The sequence below is a fragment of the Coregonus clupeaformis genome, chromosome 14 (genome assembly GCF_020615455.1).
Source record: "Coregonus clupeaformis isolate EN_2021a chromosome 14, ASM2061545v1, whole genome shotgun sequence".
NCBI classification, from domain to species: domain Eukaryota; kingdom Metazoa; phylum Chordata; class Actinopteri; order Salmoniformes; family Salmonidae; genus Coregonus; species Coregonus clupeaformis.
The window spans coordinates 43,904,992-43,917,775 of record NC_059205.1 but is presented as its reverse complement, the minus strand read 5'-3'; the positions used below and the strand labels follow the sequence as shown (position 1 = coordinate 43,917,775).

General features: G+C 42.2%; 1 protein-coding gene across 3 annotated transcripts in view; it reads left to right on the top strand.

Annotated features, from left to right (window-relative positions):
* LOC121580862 (ephrin type-B receptor 1) overlaps positions 1-12,784 on the top strand; it is a 345,283-nt gene that overhangs the window by 149,046 nt on the left and 183,453 nt on the right. For all 3 annotated transcript variants that reach the window (XM_041895973.2, XM_041895971.1, XM_041895970.1), the window contains exon 3: positions 2,759-3,440. In XM_041895973.2, the coding sequence (XP_041751907.1) occupies positions 2,759-3,440 (682 nt within the window). The remainder of the gene's footprint in view (positions 1-2,758; positions 3,441-12,784) is intronic.

The following is a 12,784-nucleotide window of genomic DNA, read 5'->3' as shown; positions in this document are numbered from 1 at the left end:
TGCTCTCATCCCAGGATTTGATCTCAGAGGAGATGTAATACCAACTAGACTGAAACCGCATCCAGCCTTCAGGCCCAGTTTGTTTTAAGGCAGAAAATCTATTCTGAAGTCTCTCTCCCTCTTTAACAGGTCTCTCTCTTCAGTCAGGTTGTTGTAGCCGGTCTGTAACTGGTCTCTCTCCATGGTCATGGTGCTGAAGCTGGTCTGTAACTGGTCTCTCTCCATGGTCATGGTGCTGAAGCTGGTCTGTAACTGGTCTTTCATCTTAGCCAGTTTGCTGTGACTTCCCTTCCTTTAGTCAGGTTGCTGGCTTTACAATCCTCAAACCCACTGATGACGTTCTTGTGGTGGAGACCCAGGCCTACAATCCCAGCCAGTAGGAGAACACACAGCAGCCCCAGACACACTGCAGCAGCTCTGGAGGGTCTCCTACCTGTGTTATCAGATCTGCCCCTTAGAGGTGGCATCCTCCTTGGTCTTGTCTCTTGAGTCTTGAGAGAATATGGCATCTTCATAGATATTCTCATCTTTGCTTTCCCGGCCTATATTGGCATATTTGTCCTCTGACATCTTCATAATCTACCACTGTCTCAAATGCTACTACCTGCTACAGAATATGTTCTAGCATGAATGCTGTGTTGTGTGTACGGAACGTTGTATAGGTGTCTTACCACCAATGAGCATGCCACACACATACATAGCAAAAATATGTATGTGATTGGCTGCTTATTAGGTCTGAAAATAAGACAGCAACCAGATTCCTATATGTGTGTTATCATTTTACCTGTCTATCAGCAGCTGTTTTAGACATAGCCACTGGTAGACAGGGAACTGTCATTTCAGGAAGTCAGTTGAGTCTGTTGCGTACTAGGCATACCTGTTGTAATATTCTAGATGTGACATAGGGCTTTTACAACCAGATTTGTGTAAATGTTTCATGTCCAACATATTGACATTTTTCATTATGTGACAAAGACAACAATTGACAAGATACATCAATCAATAGTCAAGATAAATCAATCAGATTGCAACAACTAATTAACAAAAAACAAGCAACCTAAAAAAGCGCAACAAATACTTCTCCGGGATGCCTGCAAAGCAGACCAAACAGACCAGCGGTTTGGGAAGTCAATGGGAGGACACGTGCAGTCCGACGCGACACGACCTTTAAACCTGATGATGCGTTTATGCGCATGAGCTTAGCTAGCTAACATCACCCTGACATCACCTACAAGTGTGATCTAGGATTTCTATTAGAGAAGCAGTTCCTGGACCTCTTAGTATACTCTCTTTGGTTATAGGCTTTGGGCTTCTGAGGCAAGGTCATTAATCAGCTGTGGATCTCCTGAAAGTTTGGATCTGTAGTACTGTATGTGTGGGAATTAACAAGGACATCCCTCTTTTCTAAAATAGCTAAGGTAGTTGTTGTAGTTGCTCAGTGCCCCGTCTCTTTCACCTTTCATGGCGTTGTAGTTGTTCTGTAGCTGATCTCTCTCTGTTGTCAGTTTCTTGTTGCTAGTCTGTAGCTCATCTCTCTCTTTAGCCACAGTGTTGTAACGGGTCTGTAACTCTTCTTTCTCTATTGTCAGGTTGTTTTTGGAAGCTTTATAATCTTCAAACCCAACGACGACTGTCTTGTGATAAAAACCCAGACCAATGATCCCAGCCAGTAGAAGAACACACAGCAGCCCCAGACACACTGCAGCAGCTCTGAAGGATCTCAACCCCAAGCTCTCCGAACCTGAGGGGTTAGATCCTGGTGTTCTCTTTGAGGTGGCATACTACTTGTGGGAGTTGATGATATCATCATAGATAACCTCATCTCTACTTGTTGCCCTTTTATTACGAAACATGTTCTCTAGAACAATGTCCATGTTGGCATAAATGTCCTCCGACATCTCCATTGTCTACCACTGTCTCGATTACTACTATCACTCTGTCTACTACAGAATATGTTCTAGTATGAAAGCTGTATCGTGTGTATGGAACCTTTTAAAGGTGACTAACCACCAACGGGCATGCCATACCAGGCAGACAATGCAAGAATGTGGAAGTGGCTGTGGTTGGGGGTATGGAGTGAGCAGACCTGGATATTAACCTTCCTCTTTTTGTTTCTTCAACGTCTCTTTAAGTCTCTTCAAATTCTTTGTTCTGATCATTGGTGCTCAAAATGATCAGAACTGAGGAGATCTGTAAAATATTAAATCACTCCATTCTGTTATTACCTGTACTAATACTGTATACTGTACAGTATGTGTTGGTAGATGGGGAACTATCATTTCAGGAGGTCAGTTGAGTCCAAATTAAGTGTCCATAGAAAGGATAGTTTTTTTTCAAAACTGTTTTTTTTTCGGTAGAAACCAGATCTCTCTATCTAATGCTGTTTTAGACATAACTGGAAGACAGGGAACTGTCATTTCAGGAAGTCAGTTGACATATCCTTGCCACAAGTTTGTCTTCAAAATTCAGAGTTAATTTCTCTTCAGCTGTCTTCAAATGCCCTGATAGTTTCCTTGCTCATATATAAACTTAATGCTACTTTTTCATACTTTTTGCAAGGCAGGAAACTGTGAATTAAAATATAAAATATGGTTTAAGAAATGTGTTAACATAAACATTTGAGGTGATACTAGCTGAGTGTCCTTCTCTCTTGGCATTGGAGTGTCAAACACACTTGGTTACTGTTTTTGGGACTTTTCAAGATACTGTATATTTCTAACCAAATACCCCTGTCTCTGGTCTCTACTCTGTCTCACAGTGGGAGGAGGTGAGCGGCTACGACGAGAACCTCAACACCATCCGGACCTATCAGGTGTGCAACGTGTTTGAGCCCAGCCAGAACAACTGGCTCCTCACCACCTTCATCGACCGACGTGGAGCTCAGAGGATCTACGTGGAGATGCGCTTCACCGTGCGTGACTGCAGCTCCATCCCCAACGTTCCCGGCTCCTGTAAGGAGACCTTCAACCTCTACTACTATGAGACGGACTCGGTCATCGCCACCAAGGGAACTGCCTTCTGGATGGAAGCCCCTTACCTAAAGGTGGACACCATCGCGGCCGACGAGAGCTTCTCCCAGGTGGACTTCGGTGGACGATTGATGAAGGTCAACACGGAGGTTCGGAGCTTTGGCCCACTGTCGAAGAACGGGTTCTACCTGGCATTTCAGGACTATGGCGCCTGCATGTCATTGCTCTCGGTCAGGGTGTTTTATAAGAAGTGTCCCAGTGTGGTGCAGAACTTCGCCATCTTCCCAGAGACCATGACGGGGGCGGAGAGCACCTCCCTGGTCATCGCTAGAGGGGTCTGCATCCCGAATTCTGAGGAGGTGGACGTGCCCATAAAGTTGTACTGCAATGGAGATGGGGAGTGGATGGTTCCTATCGGGAGCTGCACCTGCAAAGCTGGGTTCGAGACGGATAACGGGAACGTCTGCCGAGGTAAGGAAATAACAAAGGAGTGTTCCCAAGAACTGAAATGGGTGGCAGTTAGCCTAACGGTTACGCGCATTGGGCCAGTAACCGAAAGGTTGTTGGTTTGAATCCCAGAGCTGACTAGTTGAAAAATCTGTCATTGTGCCCTTGAGCAAGGCACTTAACCATCATTGCTCCTGTAAGTTGTTCTGGATAAGAGTGTCTGCTAAGTAAAAATGAAATCCTGTGAACACTAAAACTAGGGCCAGGATTTCTCTCTGACCACATGACCAGAGAAAAATGCCTGGCCCTAAACTTATAACATTTTGTATTTTAAGGTCTTTCTTTTGTAATGTCCATCACCATTCCCACAACCCAATGAAAAGTCCCGGGAACCTTGAAAGAACCAGATTTGGTTTGCTGCGGAATCAATATCACTGGATTTATTCTGAACGGCCGGCTGTTCCCGGTTTGGGAATTAGATTTGTGTTGTACCTCAGGCCCAGACTTGGGAATAAATCATTGTCTTTCATATTTTACCGCTTCAACGTGACTGAAGACTCGCAGTAGATGAAATCACACAGGCTCTATGGGAATTGATCTATTTTAGATGCAGTAGGTACATAAGAAGACATCAGAGCATTATCTTTATTGTAACAGGATGTTGCTCAGTTGATAGAGCATGGCGTTTTTTTATTATTATTATTATTATTATTATTATTTTTTATTTTATTTTTTTGGGGGGGGATGGATCAGCTTAATATTTCAGATATATTGTATCTTCTATCAATGTAATTGTCTGCATCACTTCCAATCCCCCATGTTTTAAATTTTTTTTTATATATATATTCCCCTTTATTACATTTCAACCCCACCATCCTTTCCCTACTTGGAGTAAATTAGTGAACAACAACGCCCAGGCCTCTACTTCCGGTCTATACTTACTATCTACACCTTATGGACAGAGTTAATTTTACAATAATTCTATTATATATATATATATATATATATATATATATATATATATATATATATATATATATATATATTTTTGCTCCTGAACTTCTTCTACTCTCAACCTCTCCGATCATTTTCATGATGTCCATCCGGTTTGCTTCTAAATGCCATATCTTTCTAACTGTGCTCTTTCCCAAAAGCTCCCAACATACAACCTATATACTTATTATGGACACAGTATGCTTACATTATTAGCTATCTTTGTTATTATTTGTTGTTATTTGTTATTAGTCCCATCCTTCAACTCTATTCAATACCTCCCATCTATCTCTTAACACCATCCATATAGGATTTCTATTTGCCATATATATTTCAACCGTACTGTGATGTTTTACAAAAGTTCTGAACCTTTCTATTCTCATTGCTTCTACAGATTGTGAATTAAAAATAAACATTTTTGCTAAAAGTATTATTATATTATTGATTGATTGACTATGACTTTTCAGATCACCCAGTAATGCTATCTGCAAGGTTAGTTCCAGGTAAATATTGCAATCCTTTAGCCATTCCTGGACCTGTGTCCAAAAACAAGCTACAAATGGACAGAACCAAAACAAATGATCTAATGATTCTGTCTCTTCACAGCAAAATCTGCAGAGCTGGGAAGATTGTATCCCCCATATAAATAACATTCTATTGGTAGCAAGAATTGTATATAATAATTTAAATTGAAAGATTCTAATTTTTGAATCCGGTGTCGTTTTTGCGTGTCAGTTCATAAACACTATGCCATGGGATCGGTACGTCAAAGATCTCTTCCCAACTATTTTGCAATCTATATGGGACGGCTGTCAATCCTTTGGTCCTTAAGTGAAACTGATATACTTTTTTATTTATCACAGTTTTCCTTAACCAATTATGTTCTTTAATGCAAGGCCGACAGACAAGTTCCTTACTTTCTCCCCCTTCAACTTTCCTCTTCCACTTTTGCGGTAAGGCTGCAATTATTTGGTTGTAATTTTGGGTAGAGCAGACATTTCCATATGTTTTTGTTAGCTGCATGTGCGACATAACTCCACCAGTCCTACCGATGATATCATTTACGAAGATTATACCTTTTTTAAACATTCTGTCAAAAAATAAAGTTTTTTTGTCAATTAGTATATTTGAATTTAACCACAATATTTGTTGCATTATTTGTTCTGTCATTTCTGGAGGATTAAATTGAAATTGCAACCAACTTTCTATGGCTTGTTTTAGAAATAGTGACATTTGGGAGATTATTTCCTTTTCAAATTACTGGTTGTAATCTGAATAAAGGGAAAAAGGCCTTTCTTGAACAGTGGGTGAGACAATCTTACTAATTTGCTTGAGAACCAGTTCGGATTTAAGTATAACTTTTGGATGACTGAAGATTTTAGTGATAGGTCTAATGCTTTAATATTTAATAATTTCTGTCCTCCGAATTCATATTCATTATATAAATATGCTCTTTTAATTTTGTCTGGCTTGCCGTTCCAAATAAAATTGAATATTTTTTTCTCATATAATTTAAAAAACGGTTTGCTAGGTGTAGGCAAGACCATAAGCAAATAGGTAAACTGGGATAATACTAAAGAGTTAATCAGGGTGATTTTTCCACAAATTGACAGGTATTTTCCTTTCCATGGTAGTAAGATCTTATCTATTTTTGCTAACTTTCTATTAAAATTTATTGAAGTGAGATCATTTATTTCCTTTGGGATATGTATTCCGAGTATATCCACATCACCATCAGACCATTTTATTGGTAAACTACATGGTAATGTAAAAAATGTATTTTTTTGTGATCCAATACATAATATAGTACATTTGTCATAATTTGGTTTTAATCCAGAGAGGTTAGAAAATGTATCTAGATCCTCTATGAGGCTGTGGAGGGATTCTAGTATCTAAAAGAAAACATGAATAATCTGCGTACAATGACACCTTTGTTTTTAAGCCCTGTATTTCTAATCCTCTGATATTATTATTGGATCTGATTTTAATAGCTAACATCTCAATGGCCACAATAAATAGATATGCCGATAGTGGATGTAGCTCAGTTGATAGAGCATGGTGTTTGCAATGCCAGGGTTGTGGGTTCGATTCCCACAAGGGGTATGAAAAAAATATAATGTATGCACTGACTGTAAGTCGCTCTGGATAAGAGCGTCTGCTAAATGACTAAAATGTAAAATGTAACAGCACACAGCCAATTTCATAGCTCTCTTCTTTGAAACCGCTTTGTGTGGCATATGGTATTGATTGTGTTTCATGCATTTTGCAGATCATGGTGCACTGTAATTCTCCTTCAGAGAAGCATGATAGAGAGGCATTATCATTCATTCCTAATCTGCTGAGACGGTGAGGGCTGCTGTACTAGAGATGATGAGTGATGTACAGTATCATTCTATGAAGATGTAAAACCACGTTTTATTTTCCAGGCTACTGTTTGTAAAGCAAGGCTTGGTAGAAGAAGAAATGTGTCTGTGTTGCCCAAAACAAGTATATAGTAGTTGTAGTTTGAAGTGAGCTACTGTAGGGCAACTTAATTTTCTTATATTCTTATCTCTCTCTCTCTCTCTCTCTCACACACACACACACACACACACACACACACACACACACACACACACACACACACACACACACACACACACACACACACACACACACACACACACACACACACACACACACACACACACACACACACACACACACACACACACACACACACACACACACACACACACACACACACACACACACACACAAACACACACACACACACGCACAGACACTCAAACACACACACAAATCAAGTATAATATGTGCTCAAAGTCTCTAATGATTATATGGCGTGCTCAGCCCTCCCAGCACAGCGCTATAGTGGGTCCCTCTGGAGGTGTGAGCGAGAATGTGTGGAGCGGAGATAAGATTGATTGACGCACATCTGATCGATCAATAAATAGATATGAGAGCAGTGTGTGTGTGTGTGTTTGTATGTTTTCGTTTCTACTGTACTTTGCTTTCCCCTGCTACTTGGCCAAGGAAACCAATGACTTTGAGGAACATTGAGTCATTAAAACGTGCTTCTAACAACTGATACTGGATCAGATATGTCTGCATTCCACTAATGACGAAGGTTATGGTTCAGGGTAGCATTATCTGATCCTATATCAGTGGTGAAGGGCAACTTCTACCTCCAGCATTTTGCTCCTATTTAAACTGCCCTTAGATCAGATCCAACCCCAGGCAAGGTCCCTCTTATCAATACAGACGCTGTGATTATGAACTGTGCTGAGAACGGCTGTGGAGTCACACTGTTCCACTCTCTGAATAGAACTGAAAAAACCCCAGCTCTTCTTACACCCACAGAGTTAGTCTGACAACATAGTGTTGAGTCATGACGAAACCTGTCAAAACAACTATTCAGAAACATGGTTCAGATCAACAGTGAATGAATATGGATTTTAAACATAAGAGTAGGGTGGATAGCAGTGTGTTCAATTCACACACCTTAAACACACATCTTTCTCTATCTCTCCATCATCCCCCCACTAATTATACAGCATCTCTTTCCTCTTCAATCTCAGTCTATGTTTCTGCTATATCCTTTTATTACCATATTAAAAGAAAGGGATCTGGCCTTGAACTAAAGATGGAGATACAGACACAGAGATGTCTAAAGCTCCTCTATCAGTTTCTCTTAACAAACAAAGATGTCTAAAGCTCCTCTTATCCGTTTCTCTTAACAGACAGAGATGTCTGAAGCTCCTCTATCAGTTTCTCTTAACAAACAAAGATGTCTAAAGCTCCTCTATCAGTTTCTCTTAACAGACAGAAATGCAATGGTTGAGATAACAACACAGGCCATCTGTATTAGTATTGAGATACCCACAGAGTAAATCCTATTGGTGTGGACAGATATACTGTACTCTATATGTCTGAAATCTCTCTACTGTATTTACCTCCCATCCGAGAGTAATTGGAGCGTAGGTGCCCCGTTGTTTTTGGAGGAGTTATGTTGCTCTGGTTGTTTGTAGGGGGTTTCTTCACACACGCTGGCACACACGCATGCACTCACGCACGCACACACGCACACACACACACACACACTTCCCCTGGTAGGTAGGATTTACAAAGCCCCTTTGAACAGAGGAGGAGACGTTGGCTACCTCTAATTCCCACAATCTTCCTCCTTCTAAGTGGCCAAATAAATGAGACGTCCTGCCAAGCTGTCTCTCAGCATCACTCTCTCTCTCGCTCTCTCTTACTCACTCTCTTTGTATCTCTCTCTCTCTCCCTCTCTCTTCGCTCTCTCTCCCTCTCTCTTCTCTCTCTCTCTCTCTCTCTCTCTTTCTTTCTGCTCTCTCTCGCTCTCTCTCCCTCTCAGCTCTCTCTCTTCTCTCTCTCTCCCCCTCAGCTCTCGCTTTGTGATTTAAAAGCACAAACTGTGGGAGGTATGAAAAACATGATAAACAGGACCCAGGAGAGAAGAGGAAGGATAATATACAGTAGGAGTGTTCATTATAGCAGGAGAGTGTTCAGGGCACTGCATGAAGCTGGTTCTACGCTGCCCTTAGCACCCATACACACACACACACATACACCACACACACACATACACCCCACACACACATACACCACACACACACACATACACCACACACACATACACCACACACACACGCACACACAGAGAGAGAGAGAGAGAGAGATACGCAGACACACTGTTGGCTCTAATATATGAACACATCAGTCTGTTGGCCATACTGATATGCATCTGCAGACAGATAGCGCTGCTAAAACCATGCTTTGAACATAGTGCGAGCAGAAGTGGTACACACACACAGATGCCGTGACTGTAGAGTAGTCTGGAATAGTCTAAGCGCTCTGAGCACTCTCCATCTCCCCTAATAACTCAGTCTCTGAGGCTAACATAGAGGCTTGTCCATCTTTGAAACGACTCAAACAAGAAGCAATCCCAGTCTTTTATTTTCCACACAATCATCTTTCATGGACCTTGTAATCCATGGAAATGTAACCTTAAAGTGCTTATAGATCCAAGCTGTTTGGGCAGCCAATCAGGTCAGTGAAACAAGATGGCCTCCGCGTGTAGCCTGATATAATTGTCCATTAGAGATGAGGAAAACAGAACAAGAAGAAAATGAGGGCATGCTGAAATAATTCCCCTCATTGAGGAAAGCACTGTGAAGACAGGGAGGGGAGGTGGGCTGAGATGTAGTGTGTATGCTGAATGCAGAATGGGCAATCCGAGATGGAAGCTAGTCGATAGTGAGAGGTGTGTTTTGCTGTGGAAAGTGGAGTGGAATATGTGTGTGTGTGTGTTTACATATATACAGTGGGGAGAACAAGTATTTGATACACTGCCGATTTTGCAGGTTTTCCTACTTACAAAGCATGTAGAGGTCTGTAAAATCCAGAAAATCACATTGTATGATTTTTAAGTAATTAATTTGCATTTTATTGCATGACATAAGTATTTGATACATCAGAAAAGCAGAACTTAATATTTGGTACAGAAACCTTTGTTTGCAATTACAGAGATCATACGATTCCTGTAGGTCTTGACCAGGTTTGCACACACCGCAGCAGGGCCCACTCCTCCATACAGACCTCCTCCAGATCCTTCAGGTTTCGGGGCTGTCGCTGGGCAATACGGACTTTCAGCTCCCTCCAAAGATTTTCTATTGGGTTCAGGTCTGGAGACTGGCTAGGCCACTACAGGACCTTGAGATGCTTCTTACGGAGCCACTCCTTAGTTGCCCTGGCTGTGTGTTTCGGGTCGTTGTTATGCTGGAAGACCCAGCCATGACCCATCTTCAATGCTCTTACTGATGGAAGGAGGTTGTTGGCCAAGATCTCGCGATACATGGCCCCATCCATCCTCCCCTAAATACGGTGCAGTCGTCCTGTCCCCTTTGCAGAAAAGCATCCCCAAAGAATGATGTTTCCACCTCCATGCTTCACGGTTGGGATGGTGTTCTTGGGGTTGTACTCATCCTTCTTCTTCCTCCAAACACCGTGAATGGAGTTTAGACCAAAAAGCTATATTTTTGTCTCATCAGACCACATGACCTTCTCCCATTCCTCCTCTGGATCATCCAGATGGTCATTGGCAAACTTCAGACGGGCCTGGACATGCGCTGGCTTGAGCAGGGGGACCTTGCGTGCACTGCAGGATTTTAATCCATGACGGCGTAGTGTGTTACTAATGGTTTTCTTTGAGACTGTGGTCCCAGCTCTCTTCAGGTCATTGACCAGGTCCTGCCGTGTAGTTCTGGGCTGATCCCTCACCTTCCTCATGATCATTAATGCCCCACGAGGTGAGATCTTGCATGGAGCCCCAGACCGAGGGTGATTGACCGTCATCTTGAACTTCTTCCATTTTCTAATAATTGCGCCAACAGTTGTTGCCTTCTCACCAAGCTGCTTGCCTATTGTCCTGTAGCCCATCCCAGCCTTGTGCAGGTCTACAATTTTATCCCTGATGTCCTTACACAGCTCTCTGGTCTTGGCCATTGTGGAGAGGTTGGAGTCTGTTTGATTGAGTGTGTGGACAGGTGTCTTTTTTACAGGTAACGAGTTCAAACAGGTGCAGTTAATACAGGTAATGAGTGGAGAACAGGAGGACTTCTTAAAGAAAAACTAACAGGTCTGTGAGAGCCGGAATTCTTACTGGTTGGTAGGTGATCAAATACTTATGTCATGCAATAAAATGCAAATGAATTACTTAAAAATCATACAATGTGATTTTCTGTATTTTTGTTTTAGATTCCGTCTCTCACAGTTGAAGTGTACCTATGATACAAATTACAGACCTCTACATGCTTTGTAAGTAGGAAAACCTGCAAAATCGGCAGTGTATCAAATACTTGTTCTCCCCACTGTATATGTATATATAAGTGTGTGTGTGTGTGCGAGCGTGCGTGCGTGTGTCTGCATATGTGTGTGCTGACTCCCTTCTCTCCATGCAGTCTATCTGGTCTATATGGTTTAATTAGTGACTGTGAGCAGACTGAGGACTCATACCAGCCTGTATGTACCCTGCTGTAACCAGCCTGTATGTAACCATTCTGTATGTAACCAGCCTGTTTGTAACCAGCCTGCATGCTGTGTGTGAGCCGAGGGCCTGTGAAGAGGTATAAAGATGGGTCCAGCGTGTCTCTCTCATTACCCCACCATAACTCTGACAGCTCCTATTTGGGGCTCTGGGTGGGCTTTTTCTCTGACACGCACACACACACCACACACGCACACACACACACACCACACACACACATACGCCCTTGCCTCCCTTCGCCTAGCCTTTCGGTTGTGTTAGCAATCTGCTAAATATTTGATGGCCTCCTTGTTAAATCGAGCAAAGACACCGTTCCGAATAGCACCCTCAACCCACTAGAGTAAAGCTGATGTTTTATGCTCTGGTGTAATTGTAAGTACACTATATATACAAAGCTTGTGGACACCCCTTCAAATGAGTGGATTCAGCTATTTCAGCCACACCCGTTGCTGACAGGAGTATAAAATTGAGCACACAGCCATGCAATCTCCATAGACAAATGTTGGCAGTAGAATGGCCTTACTGAAGAGCTCAGTAACTTTCAAAGTGGCACCTTCATAGGATGCCACTTTTCCAACAAGTCAGTTCGTCAAATTTCTGCAAGATTTGGCATGGGTCCCCAGATCCTCAAAAAGTTATACAGCTGCACCATCGAGAGCATCCTGACCATTTGCATCACCGCCTGGTATGGTAACAGCTCGGCATCCGACCGTAAGGCGCTACAGAGGGTAGTGCGTACGGCCCAGCCATCCAGGACCTATTTACTAGGCGGTGTCAGAGGAAAGCCCAAAAAATTGTCTAAGACTCCAGTCACCCAAGTCATAGACTGTTCTCTCTGCTGCCGCACGGCAAGCGGTACCGGAGCGCCAAATCTAGGTCCCAAAGGCTCCTTAACAGCTTCTACCCCCAAGCCATAAGACTGCTGAACAATTAATCAAAGGGCCACCCGGATTATTATTTATATTGACCCCCCCCCCCGCTGTTTATTATCTATGCATAGTCACTTTACCCCTACTTACATGTACAAATTACCTCGATTAACCTGTACCCCCGTACATTGACTTGGTACCGGTATCCCCTGTATATAGCCTCATTATTGTTATTTATTGTGTTACTTCCTATTTTATTTTTTTATTTCTTGAACTGCACTATTGGTTAAGGGCTTGTAAGTAAGCATTTCACGGTAATACCTGTTGTATTCGGCGCATGTGACAAATACTATTTTATTTTATTTGCTCCGGTGAACTGTAAGTGTTGTTATTGTGAAGTGGAAACATCTAGGAGCAGAAATGACTCAGCCACG